The following is a 27,924-nucleotide window of genomic DNA, read 5'->3' as shown; positions in this document are numbered from 1 at the left end:
GACTTAGTTTAATATTTGATATCCAACTGGTGGATCACGAGGTATTACTGTGGTCAAAAATAAATCTAGCTAAGATTCAAATCTGGCAAAGAGAGGAGGATATATTTATAGGACACTTTCAAAGTTGTTCACGCCATATTTTGAATGTAAGAGATGGGGCTTATCAAAATCCTGACTTTTATTTGATTTTTTTTTTATATATATATATATATATATACCCAGAGCAGTTACGTAATCTTGCTTAGTCACTAGTAGCCACTGTCAGCCACACAGAACGTACTATGAATTCTGCACTTTGCTCATTGTAGTTCTGCTCATGGTAAGGCAATAACAGAGGAAATGCTGAGAAGACACATGGCATTAAGCAGTCACAACCAAATCAGGAAAGTGACGGTGTTGCTTTATTTGTATACAAGCCAAGTTTTTCTAGAAGTAGTATATTCAGCATAATCAAACAAAATATAGGGCTTGATGTGTAATGCGCTTTTGGCAGAAATCATAAATTCTTAAAGTAGCAGTTTAAAAAGCTATTGGTAAAATATAAGAAGGGATTAAATCATGAAAGTCAAAAACCACTGGTCTACTTAAATGAATCATCAATTAAACTATTTTCTGCAAAAATCCTCTTTTATTTTACAGTTCAATTAAATATATTTCTATTCTTTGTACAGTGGTCCTGATTTTGGAATTAACCGGCAAACTCCAAACCATCCCAAATCTCAATCCCTATGATGTCTGAGTAAGACTGTGATTGACAAAGTAATTTCTCTTTGCAAAAAATTTGTTGACTGGTTTCAAGAATGTTGAATGAAATAAGACATTTGAAGCAGGTTCTTCAGTGTGAATAAATTCAACCCTTTAGGTGAGGTTTTTAACATCACCTCCAACTCATTGCTTTGTCCAGAGTGGTCCCTTTAAACGTGTCAATCTCCAATACAAACACGTGAAATGCTGTGATGCTATGACAAGGTCAGCAGTGATGTTCACCTTGAGATTATTAAAACTTGCTGTAATGTCTTTTTGCTCTTGTAAACAAAAATACTTTCAAATGAAAGCATTGAAAATTTGCAGTTTGAAATGATTGTTAAACGTCTACACTCCAATGTGTGTTCTGAAACAGCTTTGACTAAGTACTAGCTTAACTAATTGGAACTTATGTATTTTTTGTTTACTACATGTATTAAACTTTATATTTATATATGTATAATATAATCTGTTTAAGATATGTAAGACACTGTAAGAGGCCAGTGCTATTTATTTGATGACTCCCCAGATTTTCAATTAAGGTAAGGTGGTCGGCCTACGGCGTGATCAAAAATAGAAAGACATCCCAGAGTCTGACCTCAAGTGACACTTAAGCTTTTGCTTCTGCTCAAGACTTCTAAAGTGTGTGTAAAGAGTGCATTAAAGAAAATGATTTCTATTCATCAGATTATTTTTATATGCAGTCGGTCTTCTAATTTTTGCACGATGACATTTTGTTGTTGTTAGGTTAATGCAACCAATCTTTTCACTTTTTTTGTTGGTTAGAACAACAATATCTATCAAAAAGGAGTTTTCCATTATCACACTAGTTATGTGATTATAGGTTATATATTCACTTTTCATGGATTAAGATTAACTGTTGTGTCCATGTACATCCTGATATTGAGTGAGTTTACTTCAGCATTCTGCAGAGGTCACTGAAGATTGTTGAGGCACCAATGGCTTTTTTCCATGTGTAACAGAAAATCGGTTATGGAAGTCAAGGATGGCCTTTTACCATTTCTCAGGAGTTCATTGACATTCTGAAGTCACATTATTAGGCCACATTGATAAAATGAATTTAGCTTAATATGGGGTATTCAGTTTACAGAAACAAACAACAACAAAAAAGATTCTAGACATAAAGCCAGAGCGTATAAGCATTAACAAAACACTGTTGCTGGCTATTTTTCTTCCATGAGGTGGTTGCAAATCCACTGTAAATTCCTGTGGGCCACCAAGAAACAATATCAGCTTTTAGACTTGGTATCTCTGAGTACTTGATGACCACACATTTCCACAGAGGGTAAGAGGATAGGCATCAGTGGAAAGGAATTAGTAAGTCTGAGTTCCTTGGATTGTACAAATGCACGAAGGGGGCTTCTCAAGTCTCGAGTGATATATGCCCTCATGTGTTTGATCTCAGTATGTTTGTAGTCAGTTTGTGTCAACTTGTACAGAGAATTGTCTTTCATTTGTGTATGAGCATAAATATGATGAATGTGATGCTGTTTTACACAATCACCACACAGTAACTATACTTTTAATCCCAGTGATGCTGGGATGTGTATCAAGTGACATTCACAGTATAGTAGGACCTCTGATCACTCCAATCACTCTAAAATTGAAAACTTCATGGGCCACGTGATTGTGTCCTCAGAAGTGAGTATCTTAGATTTAGTGGATGTAACAATAGAGAGGCTGGAAAACCAAGATGCATGAGAATCGTTTAATCAAGATTTACAGCATTTTCATATTGTATGAACTCTGAAACTCTTGAAGCTTGTGTGCTGGCTTAAATACTTTACTCAGCGTGGTCACCTCCCTGAAAAGAAAAAGAACCATGAGAACATGAAACAGCAATTACAAAACAGCCTAAATTACAGCCAGGAATCCAGTCGTATTTTATATATCATATCAATCTTATGAAAAGATAGTCAGTACTGAGGCAATCGCACTGGATATATTTTGGTGTATCTCTTTTCCTATGATTGAATGTAAGAACTGGTGCAAAAAGAATGAAAAATATACCTTTCCAGCTTCGCGGCTCTTAGCCCTCATTTTGTTGACCTGAGACTCAGCGATGTCGGCACGCTCCTGAGACTCTTCCATCTCGTGCTGAACCTTCCTGAGTCTGGACAAGTGAGTGTTGGCCTGTTCCTCCTGCAAAGGGTTTTTGAAATGTAAACAGTTGTTTATGGTAATTTTAAGTCAATAAAGTTAAGCAATTGGTATAGTAACCAGACTTACAGCCTCCTCAGCCTGTCTCTTGTAAGACTTGACTTTGAGCTGCAGTTTGTCCACCAGATCCTGAAGCCTGGTTCCATTCTTCTTGTCCTCCTCAGTCTGCAAAAATTCAGACTTGTGAATAAAGAAAGCATAATTCAAAAGTATGTCAGGGTAAAATAAAGGATAATTACCTGGTAGGTCAGCTCCTTCACTCTCCTCTCATATTTGCGGACTCCTTTAACAGCATCAGCCCCACGTCTCTGCTCAGCATCAACCTCAGCCTCCAGCTCACGCACCTGAGTGGTAGTAATAAATGAGTCATTAAAATTGCTGTATAAATTAGACAGAGATCTATAAAACTGTTTATTATGGTATCAAAGTATAGTAATTTCTTTAAACACAGATTTATATTATTTGATGTTGATACCCTGGACTCCAGTTTCTGGAGCTGCTTCTTGCCGCCCTTCATGGCGAGGTTCTCAGCCTCATCCAGACGGTGCTGCAGGTCCTTGACTGTGACCTCCAGGTTCTTCTTCATCCTCTCCAGGTGAGCACTGGTGTCCTGCTCCTTCTTCAGCTCCTCAGCCATCATGGCAGCCTGGCATGAATGAGTTTGGTTTCTGGTTAATGTTTCAATGCCAGTGAATTGCAGATGTTGGTCAGGTAAGTTTTCGAAATTTCTGAGCTAAGGATGCAAACCCACATCAGTGATGGCCTTCTTGGCTTTTTCCTCAGCATTTCTGGCTTCCTGGATAGCATCATCCACTTCACCCTGAACCTGGACATGGTCAGCTTCCAGCTTCTTCTTGGTGTTCATCAGGCTGGTGTTCTGCAGATAAAAAATTCAAGGGAGAGAAAGCTGAATGAAAGTGATTGTTATGAGGTATCTATTCTGTGTGATGTAATTTCTTGTATTTAAAAGGAACCAAACCTGAGAGTGAAGCAGTCCAACACGCTCACTGGCATCGACCAATTCCTGCTCAGCCACTTTGCGTCCTCTCTCTGTCTGATCCAGAGCAGCTCTCAGCTCCTCAATCTCAGCCAGCATGAGACCATTTCTGCGCTCCACCATGGCAACCTGCTCCTTCATGTCCTCCTGTCCTCTGACGGCATCATCAAGATGCAGTTGGGCATCCTGTTGCAAAATGGTAATCTTAACTTCCTGCTGATTTCTCCCACCCAATATCTAAACAAAGATAATGCTTAAAGGTCTACCTTGAACTGTCCCTGGACGTTCCTCAGTTGTTTCTGGGCCTCAGCAGCCTGTCTGTTGGAATGGCTCAGCTGGATCTCCATCTCATTCAGGTCTCCCTCCATCTTCTTCTTGACTCTCAGTGCATCGTTCCTGCTCCTGACCTCAGAATCCAGGGTGCTCTGCATGGAGTCAATCACCCTCTGGCTGTTCCTCTTGATCTGCTCCATCTCCTCATCTTTCTCTGCCAGCTTCCTGTCAACCTCACCCTTGACCTGGTTGAGCTCAAGCTGGATGCGGAGAATCTTGGACTCCTCATGCTCCAGTGTTCCCTAGATAAAAAGTGAGAGACAGAATGAAACCTATTTTGTGCAAAGCCATATAATAAAAAGCCAATTGGTGGTTGCTTTTTTACTAAATACTGGTCTCCAACTGTAATCCAGATGTTACCTCGGCCTCCTCCAGTGCAGACTGAATCTCAGCCTTCTCTGTCTCCACAGTCTTCTTGGATTTCTCCAGCTCGTGGATGTTCTTTCCAGTCTCACCAATCTGTTCAGTCAGGTCTGAGATCTCCTCTATGAATGAATGAGTATATTAGAAAAACATATTCTTGAAATCCTGGCTTAGCTGAAACAACACACTAAGTAGACCACGTAGATGGGTTGGATGGTGAAATAGTGAATGAGAAAGGTAGACATACGCTGCAGGTTCTTGTTCTCTCTCTTGATGGTCTCCAGATGATCCAGTGCCTCCTCGTAGGAATTCTTCATCTTGAACAGTTCAGTGCCGAGAGAGCGAGCCTCTTTCAGAGCTCCTTCCAGCTCTGCCTGACCCTCCTCGAACTTCTGCTTCCACTCTGCCAGGACCTAAATGAATGAGCATAATGGAAAAACAAGATAAACTTTGTTTTGTGAGTCAGGCAATTTAGAGCCGATTTTTTTTTTTTGAAGGTTTCTTGTTACCTTGTCAAAGTTCCTCTGCTTCTTGTCAAGGTTGGCAGCCAGAGAATTAGCTCTCTCCACATCAATCATCAGGTCCTCTACTTCACCCTGCAGCCTCTGCTTGGTCTTCTCCAGGGAGGCACACTTGGAGTTCACAGCCTCAATGGACTCCTCAGCATCCTGCAGACGCTGAGCAAGCTTCTTCCTGTTGTCATGAGTCAATGGAGGATTTTTGATTATCAGCATTAATTGCATGACAATTATTTAGTTATCAGTTAGGACACATCAAACGTGTTGGAGGAATTGTAAAAATTCTGATTTACTTGGACTCCTCCAGCTCCTCAGTGCGCTGGATGGCATCAGTCTCATATTTTGTTCTCCACTGAGCCACCTCACTGTTGGCCTTGGACATTCCTCTCTGGAGCTCACCCTTGGCCTCCTGCTCCTCCTCAAACTGCTCTCTGAGCAGGTCACAGTCATGGCGGGCTGACTGAACTGCATGGGCCAGGGCGTTCTTCGCCTGTTGAGCACACAATTCATTGTCAGCCACATGGTTTAATCCACTTGTTAGTTTTGAAACTAAACTGAATCATACTTTCATACCTTGACTTCCTCCTCAACGTGCCTCTTCAACTCCTCAATTTGCTGGGTGAAGGCCTGTTTGCCTCTGGTCAGCTGAGAAACAAGAGCTTCCTTCTCCTCAAGCTGGCGTGAGAACTCACCTGTATCACAGAAACACAGTCATGTCTTATTTCATATAAGAGGGTTCCCCTTTATTCTATATATTTTTGAAAATAGAGGTGACTCACCATTCTCTGTCTGGAGTCTGGCCTTCTGACCATTGATGTCATTCAGTTGGCGAACATTCTCATCATTCTTGGATTTGAGTTCGCTCAGCTGATCCTCAAGAGTTCTGCACATTTTCTCCAGGTTGCCCTAAAGAACATTATGAGGATTTTTTTTTGTCATATTTGGAAGTACGTTTTCACATTTGTGAGCTCACCACCCAGTCCAAAAACATACCTTAGATTTGGCCACATTCTCCATGTTGCTGGAAAGATCATCGATCTCCATCTTGTACTCGCTCTTCTCCTTCTCCAGCTTTTGCTTCACGCGCTGCAGGTTGTCGATCTGCTCACCCAGCTCTGCAACGCTGTCAGCCTGCTTCTTGCGAAGGGCTGATGCAGTGGCCTCATGCTGCAGGGTGGACTCTTCAAGATCACGACGCAGCTTCTGGAACTCGGCCTCACGCTTCTTGTTCATCTCAATCTGAGCTGCTGTTGCTCCACCAGCTTCCTCCAGCCTCTCGCTGATCTCCTCCAGCTCCCTGGAGAGGTCGGCTCTCTGCTTCTCAACCTTGGCACGAGCAGCCCTCTCAGCCTCAATTTCCTCCTCCAGCTCCTCGATGCGAGCCTGGAGATTGGATGGGAGAAACCATTATGAACTACAGGAAGTTTTGAATTAACTTTTGTTGTTCAGATAAATGTTGACATTTGACATTACCTGGAGCTCTTTAATCTTCTTCTGAAGCTGAGCACCAAGAGACTGCTCATCCTCAACCTTGCTGAGAAGCTGGCTGATCTCAAAGTCCTTCCTGAAGGTGCAATAGAATAATAAGGGTTATGCTGTCAAAGTCAATAAATCTTTCATTGAGTGTAATGTGTGAAATAGTGAAAAAGAGAAACTTTACTTCTTGATCTTCTCGTCAGATTGTTGTTTGTCGTTCTCCAGATCCATTATGGATTCCTGGGCCAGTTTCAGATCTCCCTCAAGCTTTCTCTTGGCTCTCTCAAGGTCCATGCGGAGCTTCTTCTCTTGCTCCAGTGATCCCTCAAGCTGTGTGAAATCAGCAGCAATACATTTGTGTCATGGAACTTAATTCAAAAACCCCCATCAGTGCTGATACAATATTTTCTTCCTTACATCATCCACTTGCTGCTCCAGCTTTGTCTTGGCCTTGGTCAGAGTGTTGACTTTGTCCTCCTCTGCCTGGAGGTCATCCAGTGTCTGCTGGTGGGCCTCTTGGAGGGCTTTCTTCTCCTTGGTCAGCTTGGCAATGCTCTCATCTTGAGATGCCATCTCCTCTGTCAGGTTTTTCACCTATGACAATGTGAAATGTGTGTTGTTTCAGCCATTCTCTTCAGTATAGTGTGTGTATGATACTGGTTTAAAATAATTGTAACCTTGTTTTCAGTGGCATGCTTCTCCTTCTCCACTTTGGCCAAGGTGAGCTCCAAATCATCAATGTCCTTCTTCAGCTCAGAGCACTCATCCTCCAGCTTCCTCTTCTTGGCAGTCAGTTCAGCATTGATTTCCTCTTCATCCTCCAGCCTCTCAGATGTCTCTTTGAGTTTGGCCTCCAACTGAATCTTGCTCTTGATCAGACCCTCACATCTCTCCTCAGCATCAGAGAGGTTGTCGACTTCCTAATTTCCGTGTAAAATATTCAAAAATTACCTTTCTGTCTTTGACTGCAATAATATTTTCATTTCATTCTTTTATTCTGTTGGACGTTACTGTAAGTTGTAAATTGTCTGTGAGAAGTCTATTATTATCTACTTACTGAGGCCACTTGCAGCTGCAAGTCATTCTTTTCCTGCAGCAAGGACACCATCTTCTCCTCAAGCTCCTTTTTCTTGGCCAGGGCAGTAGCCAGGTCTGATTGCATCTTCTCATAGTTATCCTTCATCTGCGTCAGCTCCTTCTCAGTCTCAGCACTCTTCAGAAGAGGCTTGATCTTGAAGTACAGTTTCAGCCAAGGCCAGTTCTTGACATTCATGAATGAGCGGACGTTGTACTGGATGCTAAAGATAGCTTCCCTGAAAAGAAATACATGGAACCACCACTTCTTTACAAGGATTTTCTGGATGTCCAAAGATTATAGATCATTATAAATGCATTTCAGATAAATTAGTGTTTAAATATTGTACCTCCTTGCCATCATTTTGACAAACTCCTTTCTCATGACATATCCCCTTCCAAGAGCCTGAGTCATGGTCACCAGCTCAGCCAGTTTCTCATCTCTCATCTCCTCCAGGGTACCCAGCAGACCAGCTTTGAAGAACACCTGTCAGTTCAGGCAACATCCAGTTAAAAAGACATTCTCAACAATGAACAACTTGACTCTTGACTTGAAGGTACAAGTGTGTACCTTTGTGTGTCCAAACTTGTACTGGGTGTGGTCCACATCAATGGAGCCAAGAAGCTTCTCTGAAGCTTTCTTGTTGTCAATAAACTGTCCCTCAGGGATGACGCTGGCATTCAATACTTTGTATCTGTAAGATAAAGTGAAAAGGTTTGTTTAGTTTCCCCTATTTCTTATTCTCACATTAGTTACAAATCAGACAACTCAAGTTCTAAAGTGATACACACCTCTGCTTAAAGTCAGCATAGAGGATTCTGCTGGGGAAGCCCTTTCTGCAAATTCTGATGCCTTCCAGCACACCGTTACACCTCAGCTGGTGGATGACCAAGTGGTTCTCCATGAGACCTGAATATTGTATACACATTGTATTGAAAATATCTTTCCATGGCTTTTAACACATTGTAGTGATGACTGTTTCATGGTTGTCTTACCTGGGGTCTTTGTTTCATTGGGAATCAGGCAGCGCACAAAGTGAGGATGAGTGCTCCTCAAGTTGGTCATCAGTTTACCCAAGTTCTCCTGTGGGTGGATAAACAGAGTGATGGGTTTTAAATTAATATGGTGATGGATGATGTAAATTGTATTTACATGATTGGACAGTTTTCCTGACACATATGCAACTTGCACAAAACCATTCATACCCTGAACAGAGCAGACACAGTCTGGAAGGAACCACCCTTCTTCTTTCCACCCTTCTTGCTAGCTGCCTCTATTGAAAATGTCATATAATACAAAAATTAATACATATTATAAAATAACACTCAAACTCTTTCAATGTTTTGAGAATTAAGTATCTTAAGATATTTTGTGCAACTCTGTCACATGACCCAATTAAAACTCATATGTACATTTTAGAAATACATTCAAAATAATCTGCATTTGTACATTTTAGAATTAGAATCAAAATAATCTGCATTTTTGTAGTATTGTATGTAAATAGCATCAGTCAGTGTTTTCCTTATTCAAGCTCCTCACCCTCAGCTCCAGCGACTACAGCATACAGCAGGGCCAGCAGCTTGTTAGCAGACTTCTGGTAGAGCTGAACAACTGAGTCATTCAGTGGGTCCTTGTTCTTGTCCAGCCAGCCACTGATGTTGTAGTCCACTGTACCAGCATAATGAACCAGGGAGAAGTGGGCTTCAGCTTTGCCCTTGCCAGGCTTTGGCTTCTCAAAACCTTTGGTCTTGCCAAGATGCTGATCATGCAGCTTGTTCTTGAAGGTTGTGTCAGAGGCCTTGGGGAACATGCACTCCTCTTCAAGGATGGAGAAGATGCCCATTGGCTGAGAACAATTTCAATTTAGTCAAGTTTCAGTCAAGATATCATCAAGACAAGGATCCAACGATTTTGGATCTGAAAATATTGCACCTATCAGCATGGACACCTACCTTCTCAATAAGCTCAATGCAGGCAGCCAAGTCCATACCGAAGTCAATGAACTCCCAGTGAATGCCTTCTTTCTTGTACTCCTCTTGCTCCAGGACAAACATGTGGTGGTTGAAAAACTGTTGCAGTTTCTCATTGGTGAAGTTGATGCAGAGCTGCTCCAAGCTGTTGAACTGTAATTATAAGAAAATATTTATTGTCGTTCACTTTTCATTGGAGGATTAATCCTGAAAGTCTTTGAGAAATATGAGACAGCTCACATCGAAGATCTCAAATCCAGCGATATCCAACACTCCAATGAAGTAGTTTCTGGCCTGCTTTGTGTCCAGCATCTCATTGATACGGATGACCATCCACAAGAACATTTTCTCATAGATGGACTTGCACAGAGCGCTGACCGCGTTGTTGACCTAGAAGTTTTAATGAAGGAGTTTAAATCAATTTGTTTTTGAGCAAAATTAAATGGAAACTGTCTTTTATTTTTATATCAATTATCATTTTATTGTCACAAGAGTGCTTACCAGCAATGGTCACAAACTTCTACATTTCTTTCAACATGTTCACATTTTGTCCAACCAAGGTGGTCTTACCTGTGGGACGGTTTGACCTTTGGTCACCATCTCGTTTCCGACCTTGACTCTTGGGTAGCACAGAGCTTTCAGCATATCAGCTGAGTTCAGACCCAATAGGTAGGCAATTTTATCGGCCACTGAGGGAGATGAACAGAAGATGTGCAAACCATCCATAAGGCTGTTTTTTTTTACAAAACATTGATAGTCCTAATGAGCATGTATCATCTCTCACCCTCATTGCCATCAGGCTCAGCCTGCTCCTCGCGCTGCTTCTGCTTGAATTTCATGCTGCCATGATGTATCACAGCTCCAGTCAGCTTGTAGATGCCAACTTTCTCCTCACCATTGAAACCCAAGATGTCAATAGCAGTCTGCAGAGAGAATTATACATTGTCAACACGAAACATCTTTTGACATTTCCTGTTCATGATAAATAGTAAATTATTGTGGGGGGCGACTGTCGCTCAGGAGGTAGAGCGGGTTGTGCAATGACTGAATGAAAGGTTGGCGGTTCAAATCCCGCTCCATCCTAGTTTGTCGTTGTGTGCTTGGGCAAGACACTTAAGCCTAAATTGCTGCCAATGGGGCTAGGCATCACCTTACATGGCAGCAGCCACCCATTGGTGTGTGAATATGTGTGTCAATGGGTGAATGAGAGGCCTTTGTAAAGCGCTTTGGGGCGAAGGTGCTAGAGAAGCACTATATAAGTGCAGTCCATCCATCGTCTCACATCAGTTGCCACAAACTCCTCCACATCGTCGATGCTCTTGACAGTGATTTCACCCTGGCTGATCATTGGATAGTCATAGGGGTTGGTGGTGATCAGAAGAGTCTCTGAAAAACCAACAGAGAGTTTTCTACAACAGGTCTTTAGTTACTACAATACTTTTAGTATTCATTTCACCTACCCAGCAGCTCAGGCTTGTGCCCGGTCATCAGCTGGTAGAAGATGTGGTAGCTCCTCTCAGCAGACAGCTGGAAGGTGACACGGGACTTCTCCAGCAGATCTGAGAGGAAGATGTATAACTGAAAACTGCACTATTTTTAACTAAATGTTTGGCAAAACTCAGATGCACTGAGTCATGGCTTAGCTCAATTTACATGTTTCAATATCTGCTGAGGACAGCTTGCCAGTGGTGCCAAAGTGGATCCTGATGAATTTACCCTGCACGGTCACAAGTAATATTATTATTATTCATGCACTCATCCAAATATCTTTTCAGCCTTCTACAATTGTATTGGTACTTACAAAACGGGAAGAGTTGTCATTTCTCACAGTCTTGGCATTACCATAGGCCTCCAGCAGAGGGTTAGCTGCAACAATCTGGTCCTCAAGAGAGCCCTGTGACAGAATTTAAGAGAAAATCTTCAATACAGTTCTATCTTCTTACAACATCTTTTACTTTAATCAACCATACCTGTATCTTGCCAGCTGTTGCCTCAGCCTTCTTAGATCCAATAGCTGCAATTGTTGCAAAGTACTGGATGACACGCTTGGTGTTGACAGTCTTTCCTGCACCAGATTCTCCGCTGGGGAAGATGAAACAGTTTTTCAGAATTCCCTTTGTTGTCATAAAGCATAGAAAGCTTTACCTTAAATTCATTTTATACTTACGTAATCAAGATTGACTGGTTGTCACGATCTGAGTGGGGGGGGAACACACACATCACATGAATTTCTTTGCTGATTTCAATTATAAAAATGTGTCATGATCAGGTTCAAATTTTTCCATTGAAGACCCAATAGCTTTGATCTTACCAGTGAGCATGAACTGATAGGCATTGTCAGAGATGGAGAAGATGTGGGGTGGGGCCTCAATCCTCTTCTTGCCTCTGTATGCTGCTACGCACGTAGCATCGTACACAGGAAGCCACTTGTAGGGGTTCACGACGACGCAGAACAAGCCAGAGTAGGTCTGGAACAATTGATCTTAGGTTACCATCTTTTTGCATATCGCTGTTAATTATTCAGGTCTTATAGATAAGGAAAATTAGACTTACGTAGAGCATCCATGATGCATAACGCTCTTTGAGGTTATACAACACGCAAGGTTCATTGAGGTGGGTCATCATGGCCATGTCCTCAATCTTGTCATATTTAGGAGGGTTCCTGGGATGGATGTCATCCTCTTTTACAGTGACCGTCTGTATAATAAATTCAAGAACATATCTATGTCATATCATAATTAATGAAATTTAGATCAGCAGTCATCTAATAAAATACAATTTTATAAAATAATAAAATGAAATAAATCTAATAGATTTGAACAAGGTGTTTATGACATACATAAACAATAATTACAAAGTCAGATTTAAAAAAAAGCAACTAATATACCTTTCCTCCGTCTGTTTCAACCGTGGCCTTGCCACCCTCTTTCTTGATGAGTTTACCCTTCACATACATCTCATCTGGGTCAATCACAAAGAAGGCGGACTTGGCATCGAATGGAGCAGTCTGGGCCTCAATCCTCTCCTTCTCGGACTTCCGGAGGAATAGGGCGGCCGCGCCATACTGCTCCATCTCCGCGTCTGTGCTCATGGTGGCGGCTTAGATGTGTCTGAAAAAACAACAGGTCTTCTTTCTGTTGGAACTTGCAATGTTATTCATCCAGAAATCTATATCTAGACATACATCACCTCTTCCAAGAAAGAATGTGTTGAGCAGCCTCCAGCGAAGTCACAAGATGCTATAATAAGATCAAAAACGTGATTTTCAATTTTTCATTTCAATTTTTTAAACTATTCTTTATCCAATAAATAATCTAACAATGTATCTAACAATCTGATCAAATTGTTTACAATCATGTGTTTTGACATCCACGCAGTTAGTTACTCTATTAAGCATTCAGCGTACATTTTGTTAAACCAGACGTTATGTGAGTTGCTTGATCCGTTTTTCAAAAGATGTGGGAAACATGTTAACGCTGCTGCATTTGGCTAACTTTGTGCACTGACAACTACATAACCAACCCAATGGTTAATTCATTTACAGTTATTTAGAATATATTCATCCACATTGTAACTTTAAATACTCATGTAAAACACATTACAAAATGTATTTAAACATGTGAATGTATGTCTATAAAATGTAGGTTAGATTAAATGCACTTACCTCTGCAGCAGCCTATCAGTTAATGGCAGGTCCAGTGATGCCACTTTTATACAGGGTGGGAGTGCATGGTCAGCTACACTCAGTCTCCCAGTTTGGGCATCGCCTCATTCATCTTGTTGACTTTTTTATGGTTGTGACGTTTAAGGAGATGATAGAGGTATTTCTTCTATTACAGCAGGATTCATTAATAATGTCTAGACAGTTTTAGTGGGAAGTTAATAATTTGTTTCACCTGATCAAAACATTTTGGTTTCTGTGAATTTGTAATATACATAAACTAATTTAGACATAAAGACTGTCTCTTTAATTTTAAACATAGGAGGAATGACAGAAAATCTGGGGTTGATAACATATGAATGCACATAATAACAAAAATAAATCTCAATACCCTGAGATTATGTGCTTTTTAGTTTATACCTTTTAATTGTCTTATTTTTTGAAGAAGTTGATTTTCAACACCTTACAGTTTTTAAGAGTTTGCCAAATCAACACATTTTACAAGCATCAGAGTGGTCATGAGTATTAAACAGTTCAATAGTTTGACTGCAACTGCAGTCATTATGATGATGTGAAAGACACTGAAGTTAAAATATGGTGTGAACATGAGAAATCTTTTTTTAATTTAGTGGGGAGCTTTGGGGGGGGGGGGTCTAATAGGTACAGTGGTATTCAGTTGCAGAGACTTTGCATATTTAAAATCTCTGAAACTTCAGCCCAAATAATTGCACTGGTCAGCATGTTAATTGAAAAATAACATACATCCTTCACTCATAAATCCAAGTTGTGCTTACGTTTGTACTTTTTGGTTTGCGTGTTTTGGTTTGAGCTTTATTTGACCTCATAAATGAAAATCTGACCACTTTATTAATAGATTTTACATCACATCAAACACTTGTGCGATGTGAGGACCATGTGCAATACTTCGTTTTGGAAAGACACTGAAATGCTTGTAGTCTACAATTACAGGAGACTGGCACATCTCATATTCCCATAATAAAATGAAGTACTGTCCATATAAGTTTAATCAGCTGTTATATAAAACCCTAAATGGAGATGGCTACAGCTTGCAGCTGGCATATCCAAAATAAGTTTTACGTCAACAAAAAAGAACTTTATCCATGCCACATTTGATATGAAGGTGGTATCTAGTAATGAACCACATAAAGTGCACAGCCGTCATGGCCCAGGTTCTGCACGGCAACTTTGCCATGTCTGAGTGAATCCCCACCCTTCAAAAAGAAAAAAAAAAAGAAAATACAAACTATACAGGCACACATTTAGAATTTGAAACCAATTTGCACATATGTTTTTCAGTCTAGTCAGTTCCAGTTTTGAGTTGACTTATGGGCGATGCTTACTTTAAAATTTGTTATTTCTTGGACATGCAAAGCTTAATGTTGTATATTCACTGATGTAACATTTTAAGATTTTAAAATGCAGCAACCTGGAAACGTATTTAATCTAAAATTAGACTTATAACACTGGTCAACACCAAATTTATTCTTTAAGTTTGTTTTTTTTTAGTAGATTTAGGATAAAAATCACATTGGTTTTGCTCAGTCAGGTCAACTTTCTGAACTAAGCTACGTATTTGTTTTTTGACGATTTTGTTTACATGTACAGGTATTTTCACGTCATATGATGCAAAATTCTTTGATATTTCTTGCAATCAACAAAATCTGAAGATTTTGCAATATATTATTAATAAAACAATTAGTCAATTATGACTAATTATGACTTTTTGTTTTTTTAATATTACAAGTGAATGAAATGGCTTCGACTAGAAGATCTTGCAAAAATAAGCCTGACATATTCTGCTACATCTGTTGTTCCTAACAGGAATCTAGTCACAAGTTTCATAAAGCATGCTTACCATGCTTATTTTGGTATTAAACTTGCTGACCAGGATAAAGCTTGGGCGCCACACATAGTATGCAAGTCTGTCTGAAGTTTGGAATTCGCATGGTTTGGAGGGTGCCGACAAATCATGTCACTGACTGCTACTTCTGCACTATTGATGTGACTGGGATCACCAGAAAGACCGAAGCAGTCTCAAGTATCCTGGTCTTGAATCGTCCTGTAGCTCACTGTGATGAAAACAGAACTTCCTAACATCAGTGACAAAGATTCCTCCACTGTTCCAGAAGAAATCGTAAATGGACTGTACTTATATAGTGCTTTTTCCAGTACCTTCACGGTACCCCAAAGCGCTTTACATTGGCCTCTCATTCCCCCATACACACACACACACACACACACACACACACACACACTCATACACCAATGGGTGGTTGCTGTAATGCAAGGCACTGCCTCGCCCCATTGGGAGCAATTGCCCAAGGACACTTAAGCATGTGGACAGTTGGAGTCGGATTTGAACCTACAAACCCATTGATCATCAATTCGCAGCCAGCTCTACCAACTGAGCTACAGAATTTGCACAATGACGATGTAACATTCAATTTGTATGTACTTACCTTAATCAATGTCTATTATTCAATTTACAGAAATTGAATGTTGTAACATTTAATACGTTCTGTTAGAAAACAATTTTTTTCTCCTAAAACCTTTTTGGGATGAGAAATATGCATGAAAATCAACTGATAAAGTCATAAAAATGTAATCAATTTAGCCAGAAGATCGGATTTTTCAAAATCAAATTAGCATTAAAACCTGACTTGATGGATGTCATTTTTGGATTCAGCAGTGCAAAATGGTCCTAATTCAGCTGAAAAAACATAGACAACTTACAAAATGTTTTTGTTTGTAACCCAGTGTAATCATTCGGACCAGTGGGTTGCCTATGTTGTTTCTTTAATGTTTGGCATTTAACCATGGAAACAAAGCCATTGGAGGTCTCATCCTTCACCAAGATTCCAAGTCAGGATTTGATTTCTTGCAGGACACAGTGCAAAGACTTACATGACCTGGCAACCAACATCTATTTTTCCCCTGCTGCATGCCACACCAAAGAACTGCAGGCAACTTTAGCCCTCTGCTGCATCATTTATTATTTTAAATTAGATTAATAACTTTTAATAATGTTTAAATAAATACTAAGTGAGAAATAACAGATTTCGAATTAAAAAAAGGAATCTTTGAGGAGCACTGAGAGAATTATACCACTCCTCTCGGACAGATGCCTTTTCAGAGGCTGCTCGTTGATGAGTGTGAAGTCTTAAGCTAGGTTTATTTTTTCTTGTGCAGGCATGTGTTGCATGGACCTATGTAATAGAGAAGGAGAAATGTGATGTGTGGTATTAATTTCATTTTGTGCTTGAAAGAAGAAATCGGTGGATCAATGAATTGATAGTTGAAGTGAAGAAAATGCCATTTCATGGTTTGTCTTAGTATGACTATGTACAGAAATCAGAGTAATTTCTTACGGCATATTGTTCTTCTTTGATTTAAACCGCTCACTCTGAAAACCAGAGTTGTCACAAAGCAAATAACAGACAAGAGGCAAGATGTTGATGCAGTGATGATCTTTATATAAAGTTACCCTAAAACACTGATTCATATTTTATGAACTCATTGTTGAAAGGTCTCAACTGATAAAGACATTCACTCAGCAGAGTCGGACTGAAAAAAAGGGGAAAATATGAACTGATTAGTACAGCAATAAAGTGAGTAATGCAAGTAAGACTAGAACAATTCAAAAATACAAATCTACAATACAAGATGTGTTGTTCTGTTAGTGAGTTGTTTATGTTTTCTTTCTGAAATATTTTGATGATCTTTTATCAACCCACAAACCTTGTGATCGCGGCTCTTGGCCCTCAGCTTGTTGACCTGTGACTCTGCAATATCAGCGCGCTCCTGGGCTTCCTCCATTTCATGCTGAACCTTCCTGAATCTGGACATGTGAGTGTTGGCCTGCTCCTCCTGTGTGAAACAATCACAACATTCAGAGTTTTGGCATGTTTCAAAGGGGTTTTTATAATGTTGTAAATCTGCTTTTTGACTTACAGCCTCCTCAGCCTGTCTCTTGTAAGACTTGACTTTGAGCTGCAGTTTGTCCACCAGATCCTGAAGCCTGCTCACATTCTTCTTGTCCTCCTCAGTCTGTACACATTTAAATTTGTAAATGAAGGAAAATCATATTTAAAAGTAATATTACAGGAAGATTAAAGATAACCTACCTGGTAGGTCAGCTCCTTCACTCTCCTCTCATATTTGCGGACGCCTTTAACAGCATCAGCTCCACGTCTCTGCTCAGCATCAACCTCAGCCTCCAGCTCACGCACCTGAGTTGGACAAAGCCGTTTAATATTTTAGATACTGAAGTCTAGTGTTTTCTTTAATCACAGATTTTAATTATTTGATGTTGATACCCTGGACTCCAGTTTCTGGAGCTGCTTCTTGCCGCCCTTCATGGCGAGGTTCTCAGCCTCATCCAGACGGTGCTGCAGGTCCTTGACTGTGACCTCCAGGTTCTTCTTCATCCTCTCCAGGTGAGCACTGGTGTCCTGCTCCTTCTTCAGCTCCTCAGCCATCATGGCAGCCTAAAATGTGAAATAATATTGAAGTATATGGTTCATTTATTTACATGTATTTGTGATAAAAGATTGCCACTTTTAAAAGCATACAGGTAGATGACACTAAATATCAAATGTAAACCCACATCAGTGATAGCCTTTTTAGCTTTCTCCTCGGCATTTCTGGCCTCCTGGACAGCATCATCCACTTCACCCTGAACCTGGACAAGGTCAGTTTCCAGCTTCTTCTTGGTGTTCATCAGGCTGGTGTTCTGCAGATAAAAAATTCAAGGGAGAGAAAGCTGAATGAAAGTGATTGTTATGAGGTATCTATTCTGTGTGATGTAATTTCTTGTATTTAAAAGGAACCAAACCTGAGAGTGAAGCAGTCCAACACGCTCACTGGCATCGACCAATTCCTGCTCAGCCACTTTGCGTCCTCTCTCTGTCTGATCCAGAGCAGCTCTCAGCTCCTCAATCTCAGCCAGCATGAGACCATTTCTGCGCTCCACCATGGCAACCTGCTCCTTCATGTCCTCCTGTCCTCTGACGGCATCATCAAGATGCAGTTGGGCATCCTGTTGCAAAATGGTAATCTTAACTTTCTGCTGATTTCTCCCACCCAATATCTAAACAAAGATAATGCTTAAAGGTCTACCTTGAGCTGTCCCTGGACGTTCCTCAGTTGTTTCTGGGCCTCAGCAGCCTGTCTGTTGGAATGGCTCAGCTGGATCTCCATCTCATTCAGGTCTCCCTCCATCTTCTTCTTGACTCTCAGTGCATCGTTCCTGCTCCTGACCTCAGAATCCAGGGTGCTCTGCATGGAGTCAATCACCCTCTGGCTGTTCCTCTTGATCTGCTCCATCTCCTCATCTTTCTCTGCCAGCTTCCTGTCAACCTCACCCTTGACCTGGTTGAGCTCAAGCAGGATGCGGAGAATCTTGGACTCCTCATGCTCCAGTGTTCCCTAGTTAAGAAAAAAAATAATCAGAAACACAGTGAACACTATTTTGTGCAAAAAGCAAATCAAAACAATAAGTGGCTGCTTTGTTACTAAATCAGTGGTGTTATAATGTAATCCGGTTACCTCAGCTTCCTCCAGTGCAGACTGAATCTCAGCCTTCTCTGTCTCCACAGTCTTCTTGGCTTTCTCCAGCTCGTGGATGCTCTTTCCAGTCTCACCAATCTGTTCAGTCAGGTCTGAGATCTCCTCTGTTGAACAAATTCAACAAAAAGAACATTGGACCTTGAAGGATTGTTTTCGAAATCTTGCTTTGCCTTGTGATAGAAGTTGGCATACGCTGCAAGTTCTTGTTCTCTCTCTTGATGGTCTCCAGATGATCCAGTGCCTCCTCGTAGGAGTTCTTCATCTTGAACATTTCAGTGCTGAGAGAGCGAGCCTCTTTCAGAGCTCCTTCCAGCTCTGCCTGACCCTCCTCGTACTTCTGCTTCCACTCTGCCAGGACCTAGAGGTGTAAAGGTCAATTCATTATTTTTAAAAACATTAGAAACAATGGTGTTTCAAATGAGTTTTTGTCATCTTTCTTCTTTGTTACCTTGTCAAAGTTCCTCTGCTTCTTGTCAAGGTTGGCAGCCAGAGAATTAGCTCTCTCCACATCAATCATCAGGTCCTCTACTTCACCCTGCAGCCTCTGCTTGGTCTTCTCCAGGGAGGCACACTTGGAGTTCACAGCCTCAATGGATTCCTCAGCATCCTGCAGACGCTGAGCAAGCTTCTTCCTGTTGTCATTTGAGGATTTTTGCTTATCAGTATTAATTGCATTCAAAATTATTAAGTTATCAGTTGCGACACATCAAATGTATGCGTTGGAGAAATAGTAAAAATTCTGATTTACTTGGACTCCTCCAGCTCCTCAGTGCGCTGGATGGCATCAGTCTCATATTTTGTTCTCCACTGAGCCACCTCACTGTTGGCCTTGGACATTCCTCTCTGGAGCTCAGCCTTGGCCTCCTGCTCCTCTTCATACTGCTCTCTAAGCAGGTCACAGTCATGGCGGGACGACTGAACTGCATGGGCCAGGGCGTTCTTCGCCTGTTGAGCACACAATTCATGTGAAAAAATATATAATAATGTACCTAGTATATCATCTGTCAAATTTTGGCATGAACTTGGCAGCTCACGCACACTTTAAGTCTTAATGAAGATAGCAGGTCAGGAAAATAATATTCTCTTATTTTCCCAAAAGTGAAACATTGTAAAGGGCCTGAAATATTCTCAGAATTTCCTACCTTCACTTCCTCCTCGAGGTGCCTCTTCAACTCCTCAATTTGCTGGGTGAAGGCCTGTTTGCCTCTGGTCAGCTGAGAAACAAGAGCTTCCTTCTCCTCAAGCTGGCGTGAGTACTCACCTGGATAACAGATTTTTTTTTTTACTTTACTTATATATGCTCAAAGTACTTTTTATGAATTTGTTTTATGAAAAATACATACTTTACGTTTAAGTGTAAAAACAATCCACACCTTTTTTTTTTTTTTACCAGATAAATACAACTGACTCACCATTTTCTGTCTGGAGTCTGGCCTTCTGACCATTGATGTCATTCAGTTGGCGAACATTCTCATCATTCTTGGATTTGAGTTCGCTCAGCTGATCCTCAAGAGTTCTGCACATTTTCTCCAGGTTGCCCTAAAGAACATTATGAGGATTTTTTTTTGTCATATTTGGAAGTACGTTTTCACATTTGTGAGCTCACCACCCAGTCCAAAAACATACCTTAGATTTGGCCACATTCTCCATGTTACTGGAAAGATCATCAATCTCCATCTTGTACTCGCTCTTCTCCTTCTCCAGCTTTTGCTTCACGCGCTGCAGATTGTCGATCTGCTCACCCAGCTCTGCAACGCTGTCAGCCTGCTTCTTGCGAAGGGCTGATGCAGTGGCCTCATGCTGCAGGGTGGACTCTTCAAGATCACGACGCAGCTTCTGGAACTCGGCCTCACGCTTCTTGTTCATCTCAATCTGAGCTGCTGTTGCTCCACCAGCTTCCTCCAGCCTCTCGCTGATCTCCTCCAGCTCCCTGGAGAGGTCGGCTCTCTGCTTCTCAACCTTGGCACGAGCAGCCCTCTCAGCCTCAATTTCCTCCTCCAGCTCCTCGATGCGAGCCTGGAGATTGGATGGGAGAAACCATTATGAACTTCAGGAAGTTTTGAATTAACTTTTGTTGTTCAGATAAATGTTGACTTTTGACATTACCTGGAGCTCTTTAATCTTCTTCTGAAGCTGAGCACCAAGAGACTGCTCATCCTCAACCTTGCTGAGAAGCTGGCTGATTTCAAAGTCCTTCCTGAAGGTGCAATAGAATAATAAGGGTTATGCTGTCAAAGTCAATAAATCTTTCATTGAGTGTAATGTGTGAAATAGTGAAAAAGAGAAACTTTACTTCTTGATCTTCTCGTCAGATTGTTGTTTGTCGTTCTCCAGATCCATTATGGATTCCTGGGCCAGTTTCAGATCTCCCTCAAGCTTTCTCTTGGCTCTCTCAAGGTCCATGCGGAGCTTCTTCTCTTGCTCCAGTGATCCCTCAAGCTGTGTGAAATCAGCAGCAACACATTTGTGTCATGGAACATAATTCAAAAAACCCATCAGTGCTGATACAATATTTTCTTCCTTACATCATCCACTTGCTGCTCCAGCTTTGTCTTGGCCTTGGTCAGAGTGTTGACTTTGTCCTCCTCTGCCTGGAGGTCATCCAGTGTCTGCTGGTGGGCCTCTTGGAGGGCTTTCTTCTCCTTGGTCAGCTTGGCAATGCTCTCATCTTGAGATGCCATCTCCTCTGTCAGGTTTTTCACCTATGACAATGTGAAATGTGTGTTGTTTCAGCCATTCGCTTCAGTGTAGTGTGTTTTGAATGATACTGGCTTGAAATAATTGTAACCTTGTTTTCAGTGGCATGCTTCTCCTTCTCCACTTTGGCCAAGGTGAGCTCCAAATCATCAATGTCCTTCTTCAGCTCAGAGCACTCATCCTCCAGCTTCCTCTTCTTGGCAGTCAGTTCAGCATTGATTTCCTCTTCATCCTCCAGCCTCTCAGATGTCTCTTTGAGTTTGGCCTCCAACTGAATCTTGCTCTTGATCAGACCCTCACATCTCTCCTCAGCATCAGAGAGGTTGTCGCCTTCCTAATTTCCATGCAAAATATTCAAAAATTACCTTTCTGTCTTTGACTGGAATAATATTTTCATTTCATTCTTTTATTCTGTTGGACGTTACTGCAAGTTGTAAATTGTCTGTGAGAAGTCTATTATTATCTACTTACTGAGGCCACTTGCAGCTGCAAGTCATTCTTTTCCTGCAGCAAGGACACCATCTTCTCCTCAAGCTCCTTTTTCTTGGCCAGGGCAGTAGCCAGGTCTGATTGCATCTTCTCATAGTTATCCTTCATCTGCTGCAGCTCCTTCTCAGTCTCAGCACTCTTCAGAAGAGGCTTGATCTTGAAGTACAGTTTCAGCCAAGGCCAGTTCTTGACATTCATGAATGAGCGGATGTTGTACTGGATGCTATAGATAGCTTCCCTGAAAAGAAATACATGGAACCACCACTTCTGTACAAGGATTTTCAGGATGTTCAAAGATTTTATATCATTGAAAATGCGTTTCAGATAAATTAGTGTTTAAATATTGTACCTCCTTGCCATCATTTTGACAAACTCCTTTCTCATGACATATCCCCTTCCAAGAGCCTGAGTCATGGTCACCAGCTCAGCCAGTTTCTCATCTCTCATCTCCTCCAGGGTACCCAGCAGACCAGCTTTGAAGAACACCTATCAGTTCAGGGAACGTCTGGTTACAAAAAATGGATTTTCTGATGGATGTACAATTTGTTAGGTTGACTAAAATAATATACCTTTGTGTGTCCAAACTTGTACTGGGTGTGGTCCACATCAATGGAACCAAGAAGCTTCTCTGAAGCTTTCTTGTTGTCAATAAACTGTCCCTCAGGGATGACGCTGGCATTCAATACTTTGTATCTGTATGATAAAGTGGTGAGGTTAATTTTATCTCAACTACCTCTCAAAGTCATATTAGTGTCAAATCACATATATGTAATCATATTCTGTGAGATGCACCTCTGCTTAAAGTCACCGTAGAGGATTCTGCTGGGGAAGCCCTTTCTACAAATTCTGATGCCTTCCAGCACACCGTTACACCTCAGCTGGTGGATGACCAGGAAGTTCTCCATAAGACCTGAATATTATAAACACATTGTATTAAAATCCAGGTAACCTTGGAAGACACTGTGTAACATGCTGTGCCATCATTGTCGTACCTTGGGTCTTTGTTTCATTGGGAATCAGGCAGCGCACAAAGTGAGGGTGAGTGCTCCTCAAGTTGGTCATCAGTTTGCCCAAGTTCTCCTGTGGGTGGATGAATATTTCTGAGTGATGGGTTGTAAAATGAATGTGGTTCACATACCTGACTACAGTTAATTAAACTAAACAATACACTTTAAATGTTCATCAAACATTCATACCCTGAACAGAGCGGACACAGTCTGGAAGGAACCACCCTTCTTCTTTCCACCCTTCTTGCTACCAGCTGCCTCTGAATGAAATAAGGGAAAAAATAAAAAAATTATATATGACCTGGAAATAAATAACACTAAGGTTTTTGTGGAGTGGATACAATGATAAGCACTAAATATTTCTTCACTCAATGTTCTTTTTATTCATGTTCCTCACCCTCAACTGCACCGTGTGCAGCATACAGCATGGCCAGCAGTTTGTTAGCAGACTTCTGGTAGAGTTGAACAACTGAGTCGTTCAGTGGGTCCTTGTTCTTGTCCAGCCAGCCAGTGATGTTGTAGTCCACTGTACCAGCATAATGAACCAGGGAGAAGTGGGCTTCAGCTTTGCCCTTGCCAGGCTTTGGCTTCTCAAAGGCCTTGGTCTTGCCAAGATGCTGATCATGCAGCTTGTTCTTGAAGGTTGTGTCAGAGGCCTTGGGGAACATGCACTCCTCTTCAAGGATGGAGAAGATGCCCATTGGCTGAGAACAATTTCAATTTAGTCAAGTTGCAGTCAAGATATCATCAAGACAAGGATCCAACGATTTTGGATCTGAAAATATTGCACCTATCAGCATGGACACCTACCTTCTCAATAAGCTCAATGCAGGCAGCCAAGTCCATACCGAAGTCAATGAACTCCCATTCAATTCCTTCTTTCTTGTACTCCTCTTGCTCCAGGACAAACATGTGGTGGTTGAAAAACTGTTGCAGTTTCTCGTTGGTGAAGTTGATGCAGAGCTGCTCCAAGCTGTTGTACTGTAATTATAAGAAAATATTTATTGTCATTAACTTTTCATTGGAGGATTAATCCTGAAAGTCTTTGAGAAATATGAGACAGCTCACATCGAAGATCTCAAATCCAGCGATATCCAACACTCCAATGAAGTAGGATCTGGACTTCTTTGTGTCCAGCATCTCATTGATACGGATGACCATCCACAAGAACATTTTCTCATAGATGGACTTGCACAGAGCACTGACAGAGTTGTTGACCTAGAAATAAAGATTTTCAAAGAAAGGCTGACAAAATTCCACATATATTCATTCATTCATCTTCTATACCCGCTTATTCCAACTCAGGGTCACGGGGCACATATATTCAATTGCAAATATATTCACATTTTGTCCAACCAAGGTGGTCTTACCTGTGGGACGGTTTGACCTTTGGTCACCATCTCGTTTCCGACCTTGACTCTTGGGTAGCACAGAGCTTTCAGCATGTCAGCTGAGTTCAGACCCAATAGGTAGGCAATTTTATCGGCCACTGAGGGAGATGAACAGAAGATGTCCAAACCATCCATAAGGCTGTAATTTACAAAACATAAATCACCCTATTGAGCGTATATCATTTCCTTCCTCACCCTCATTGCCATCAGGCTCAGCCTGCTCCTCGCGCTGTTTCTGCTTGAATTTCATGTTGCCATGATGCATCACAGCTCCAGTCAGCTTGTAGATGCCAGCTTTCTCCTCACCAGTGAAACCCAAGATGTCAATAGCAGTCTGCAGAGAGAATTACACAGAGTTAAACAACAAAAAAAAACTATCCTGTTGAAGTATATGCACAACAGGACATCTGTCATACATCAGTTGCAATGAACTCCTCCACATCGTCGATGCTCTTGACAGTGATTTCACCCTGGCTGATCATTGGATAATCATAGGGGTTGGTGGTGATCAGAAGACTCTCTGTAAAAAAAAAAAAAAAAAAAGGATTCCATTTTTTTATTTTAAACCAATATTATCATCCTCATTGTTATTATCTATCAAATTATTATCATAGTCTTTTCATCAAAATCTACCCAGCAGCTCAGGCTTGTGGCCAGTGGCAAGCTGGTAGAAGATGTGGTAACTTCTCTCAGCAGACAGCTGGAAGGTGACACGGGACTTCTCCAACAGATCTAACAGTGACAAGTAAGAATCCAGTTAGTCACATTTGATAAAGTTAAAGCATTTTTATGCATAAAGTAACAACAACATTTAAATTGATTGACGTGATCAGTGATCAAAAAAGACTCACATGTTTCGATATCAGCTGAGGCCAGTTTGCCACTTGTTCCAAAATGAATTCGGATGAATTTACCCTAAATAATGCAGTTAAATTATCAGAATTGTTGTTCTCCAACTTTAAAAGCAAGTATTTCTTACAAACCCTGATGAAACTTACAAAACGAGAGGAGTTGTCATTTCTCACTGTCTTGGCATTACCATAAGCTTCCAGCAGGGGATTGGCTGCGATGATTTGATCTTCCAATGAACCCTAAGATGGTTTAAAAAATATCCATTGCAAATAATTCATCCATACATAATTCTTCTATCATTTGTTTCGAGTCAATGTAAAACAATATCATCTTCTTATTTTATCACTGCATTGAGCAAAAACACAGTTTCAAACTTAGCCGAGTTCTTTATTCTTTCATGGTTTTTGTTTTTTTTGTCCTGATTACAGTAATTGCATTGGGGGAAAAATAGTAATACTTTGTGGCATGTCATTCACTTCATTTCTTTTATTCATGACCTGCATTAAAATCCTGCAGTACCTGCATTTTCGCTGCCGATGCTGTTTCCTTTTTCTTATCGCCTCCAGCTACTGCAATTGTTGCAAAGTACTGGATGACACGTTTGGTGTTGACAGTCTTTCCAGCTCCGGATTCTCCGCTGGAAAAGAGAAGTATATAGGAAGTCTTTTGTACAATGACAACACTCCTAATATTATTAAAATGTTTTTGCATTACTCACGTAATAAGGATAGACTGGTTCTCACGATCTGAAATGACAATAATTAAATTAGTTCAATTACAGACAATCACAATGCCATTATTTATTTTTGTCATTACTCCATTTGTTTAATCTCTTACGTAAAGACAAATATGATTCCTTCTATTTTTTTTTAAGTCATAACATAAATTACCTGTGAGCATGAACTGATAGGCATTATCAGAGATGGAGAAGATGTGAGGTGGAGCCTCAACTCTCTTCTTGCCTCTGTATGCCACAACAACCTCAGCATCGTACACAGGAAGCCACTTGTAGGGGTTCACGACGACGCAGAAGAGACCAGAGTAGGTCTGGAAAAAAAATACCACGTCAATGATTCTGCGCGGTGATGTATTTAAAACTTAATCATGAACTCTATGTGTAGTTGGGTGTATCTGGAAAAATAGTCAGTGGTTTCTCAGAATTTCTAGTACATTGATGTCAATAAATAGGTTAAGTACTCACGTAGATCATCCATGATGCAAAGCGCTCTTTGAGGTTATACAGCACAGCTGGCTCATTGAGGTGGGTCATCATGGCCATGTCCTCAATCTTGTCAAACTTAGGAGGATTCATGGGATGGATGTCATCCTCCTTCACTGTGAAAGTCTTTAAAACCAAAGCAAATAATAAAAAAAAAAAATGTCAACCTTTATTTAAATTAATATTTTTTGCATTTCACTGTTTGAGAGACGGCATGTTATTGCTCACCTTCCCTGTGAGAGTTTCAACTGTGGCTTTGCCACCCTCCTTCTTGGTGAGTTTACCCTTGAGGTACATCTCATCAGGGACGGCCACAAAGTAGGCTGTTTTAGCATCAAATGGAGTGTTTTGAGCCTCAATCCTCTCCCTCTCTGGCTTGCGCAGGTAAATGGACGCAGGCCCATACTGCATCATCTCCGCGTCTGTGCTCATGGTTGCGCTTTATTTGGGACTGAAATGCCAAAAGGGTGTCAGATTTACCTGCAATTCATGGCACTTTTCATGTTTCAATGAATTTTTATATTTTTCTATAAACAGCCTTTTACTACGTCAATTGCAAATATTATGTCTCACCTTTGTTTATCCCGAATTAGTGGCACAGACCTGTTGTGTTGTCGACTGAGGCTGCTGTGGCAAGAGAATGAAGGATCATTGAACAGAGGGGAAAAGAGGAGATGCTACTGTATAGTTTTCACAGATATGTATTAATGTTTAGGCCAGTGAAAGTTTTTTTTTTCAATCACCTCTTTTTTTTTCTCCTGTTAATGTTGTAGACGGCTGCTTAAAAAAATGTACCTGAGTGTGAAGGATATGATTTTTCTTGCCTGTCTTTCAGAATTACTTTAATGTTTAAAAAATTCAAAAGGCCAGACCTTTTAGTTATTTAGTTTTTATCAGTGTAAACCCATTCAAGTGTATTTATGCAAGAGAAATTGATATATAATAAGACTTTGGTACTTTTAATCTTCAAACTGAGGTTGTTGTTAAACATATTTTTTTAATTTTACTTTATGTCAACAGAATGTTGATTAAGAATAAAGCAACATGTTATGTTAATATTTTTTAAACCTATTTTTTAGATGACACACAAAACCATGATGATAGAAAAAAAATCGCACCATGAATACAAATCAAGTTAAAGCAAGTTAAGTTGGAAAAGAGAACGTGCACCTACCTTGGATGTTCTGTCAGTTCTCAGAGGAGACTGAAGCTTCTGCTTTTATAGAGGCTGGACGTGCCCGGCCAGCAGCAGTTCACACCTCGATTTGGTCAAGCATCCCTGACATTGTAAGCCCTATCTCGTATCATCACATGGTTGGCAAGTTGTCATTGAGTTTAACTTTTAACTCTGATTTCCTCTCA

The 27,924-nt window shown here is 40.8% G+C and overlaps 2 protein-coding genes across 2 annotated transcripts; both read right to left on the bottom strand.

Annotated features, from left to right (window-relative positions):
* Positions 1–214: 214 nt before the first annotated feature.
* On the bottom strand, positions 215–27,153 carry LOC142896818 (myosin heavy chain, fast skeletal muscle-like). Its single transcript, XM_076038740.1, has 40 exons — positions 27,136–27,153; positions 26,791–27,013; positions 26,545–26,688; positions 26,234–26,390; positions 26,062–26,089; positions 25,863–25,980; positions 25,490–25,582; positions 25,343–25,406; positions 25,125–25,223; positions 24,908–25,011; positions 24,687–24,825; positions 24,471–24,589; positions 24,169–24,318; positions 23,911–24,081; positions 23,498–23,804; positions 23,290–23,360; positions 23,086–23,173; positions 22,886–23,003; positions 22,663–22,786; positions 22,443–22,579; positions 22,076–22,331; positions 21,696–21,938; positions 21,433–21,609; positions 21,201–21,346; positions 21,014–21,104; positions 20,534–20,923; positions 20,320–20,446; positions 20,050–20,168; positions 19,656–19,852; positions 19,356–19,539; positions 19,100–19,265; positions 18,887–19,011; positions 18,458–18,766; positions 18,174–18,377; positions 17,946–18,071; positions 17,656–17,826; positions 17,464–17,568; positions 17,291–17,386; positions 17,078–17,206; positions 215–2,569 (listed from the first exon to the last, which is right to left on the bottom strand). The coding sequence occupies exons 2-40, from the start codon at positions 26,992–26,994 to the stop codon at positions 2,549–2,551; spliced, it is 5,817 nt and encodes a 1,938-aa protein (XP_075894855.1). The 5' UTR covers positions 26,995–27,013; positions 27,136–27,153; the 3' UTR covers positions 215–2,548.
* LOC142896822 (myosin heavy chain, fast skeletal muscle-like) lies at positions 2,653–12,902 on the bottom strand. Its single transcript, XM_076038746.1, has 39 exons — positions 12,847–12,902; positions 12,545–12,767; positions 12,211–12,354; positions 11,969–12,125; positions 11,825–11,852; positions 11,628–11,739; positions 11,459–11,551; positions 11,311–11,374; positions 11,118–11,216; positions 10,940–11,043; positions 10,442–10,580; positions 10,228–10,346; positions 9,898–10,047; positions 9,640–9,810; positions 9,227–9,533; positions 8,893–8,960; positions 8,683–8,770; positions 8,479–8,596; positions 8,258–8,381; positions 8,037–8,173; positions 7,670–7,925; positions 7,290–7,532; positions 7,030–7,206; positions 6,797–6,942; positions 6,610–6,700; positions 6,130–6,519; positions 5,916–6,042; positions 5,710–5,828; positions 5,430–5,626; positions 5,128–5,311; positions 4,866–5,031; positions 4,616–4,740; positions 4,189–4,497; positions 3,905–4,108; positions 3,677–3,802; positions 3,401–3,571; positions 3,165–3,269; positions 2,995–3,090; positions 2,653–2,907 (listed from the first exon to the last, which is right to left on the bottom strand). Exons 2-39 carry the CDS (start codon positions 12,746–12,748, stop codon positions 2,668–2,670), a joined length of 5,898 nt encoding a protein of 1,965 aa, XP_075894861.1. The 5' UTR covers positions 12,749–12,767; positions 12,847–12,902; the 3' UTR covers positions 2,653–2,667.
* Positions 27,154–27,924: the final 771 nt, after the last annotated feature.

The sequence above is a fragment of the Nelusetta ayraudi genome, unplaced genomic scaffold (assembly GCF_046127955.1).
Source record: "Nelusetta ayraudi isolate G7.1 ecotype Tasmania unplaced genomic scaffold, CSIRO-AGI_Nayr_v1 ptg000057l, whole genome shotgun sequence".
NCBI classification, from domain to species: domain Eukaryota; kingdom Metazoa; phylum Chordata; class Actinopteri; order Tetraodontiformes; family Monacanthidae; genus Nelusetta; species Nelusetta ayraudi.
The sequence above is the reverse complement of the archived record's forward strand: the minus strand, read 5'-3'. Positions and strand labels throughout refer to the sequence as shown.

Bases quoted from the DNA above. Each gene is read 5' to 3' on its own strand.
- LOC142896822 (XM_076038746.1), bottom strand. From the start codon at position 12,748: ATGAGCACAGACGCGGAGATGGAGCAGTATGGCGCGGCCGCCCTATTC. The intron at 8,382-8,478 runs GTGTGTATCACT...TTTATCTTACAG, and splicing joins TATGCTGACTTTAAGCAGAG to ATACAAAGTATTGAATGCCA. The intron at 6,520-6,609 runs GTAATGTCAAAT...TCCAATCTCCAG, and splicing joins AGAAGATTAAAGAGCTCCAG to GCTCGCATCGAGGAGCTGGA.
- LOC142896818 (XM_076038740.1), bottom strand. From the start codon at position 26,994: ATGAGCACAGACGCGGAGATGATGCAGTATGGGCCTGCGTCCATTTAC. The intron at 23,805-23,910 runs GTAGGTGTCCAT...AATTGTTCTCAG, and splicing joins GCATTGAGCTTATTGAGAAG to CCAATGGGCATCTTCTCCAT. The intron at 21,939-22,075 runs GTAAGTAGATAA...CATGGAAATTAG, and splicing joins TGCAGCTGCAAGTGGCCTCA to GAAGGCGACAACCTCTCTGA.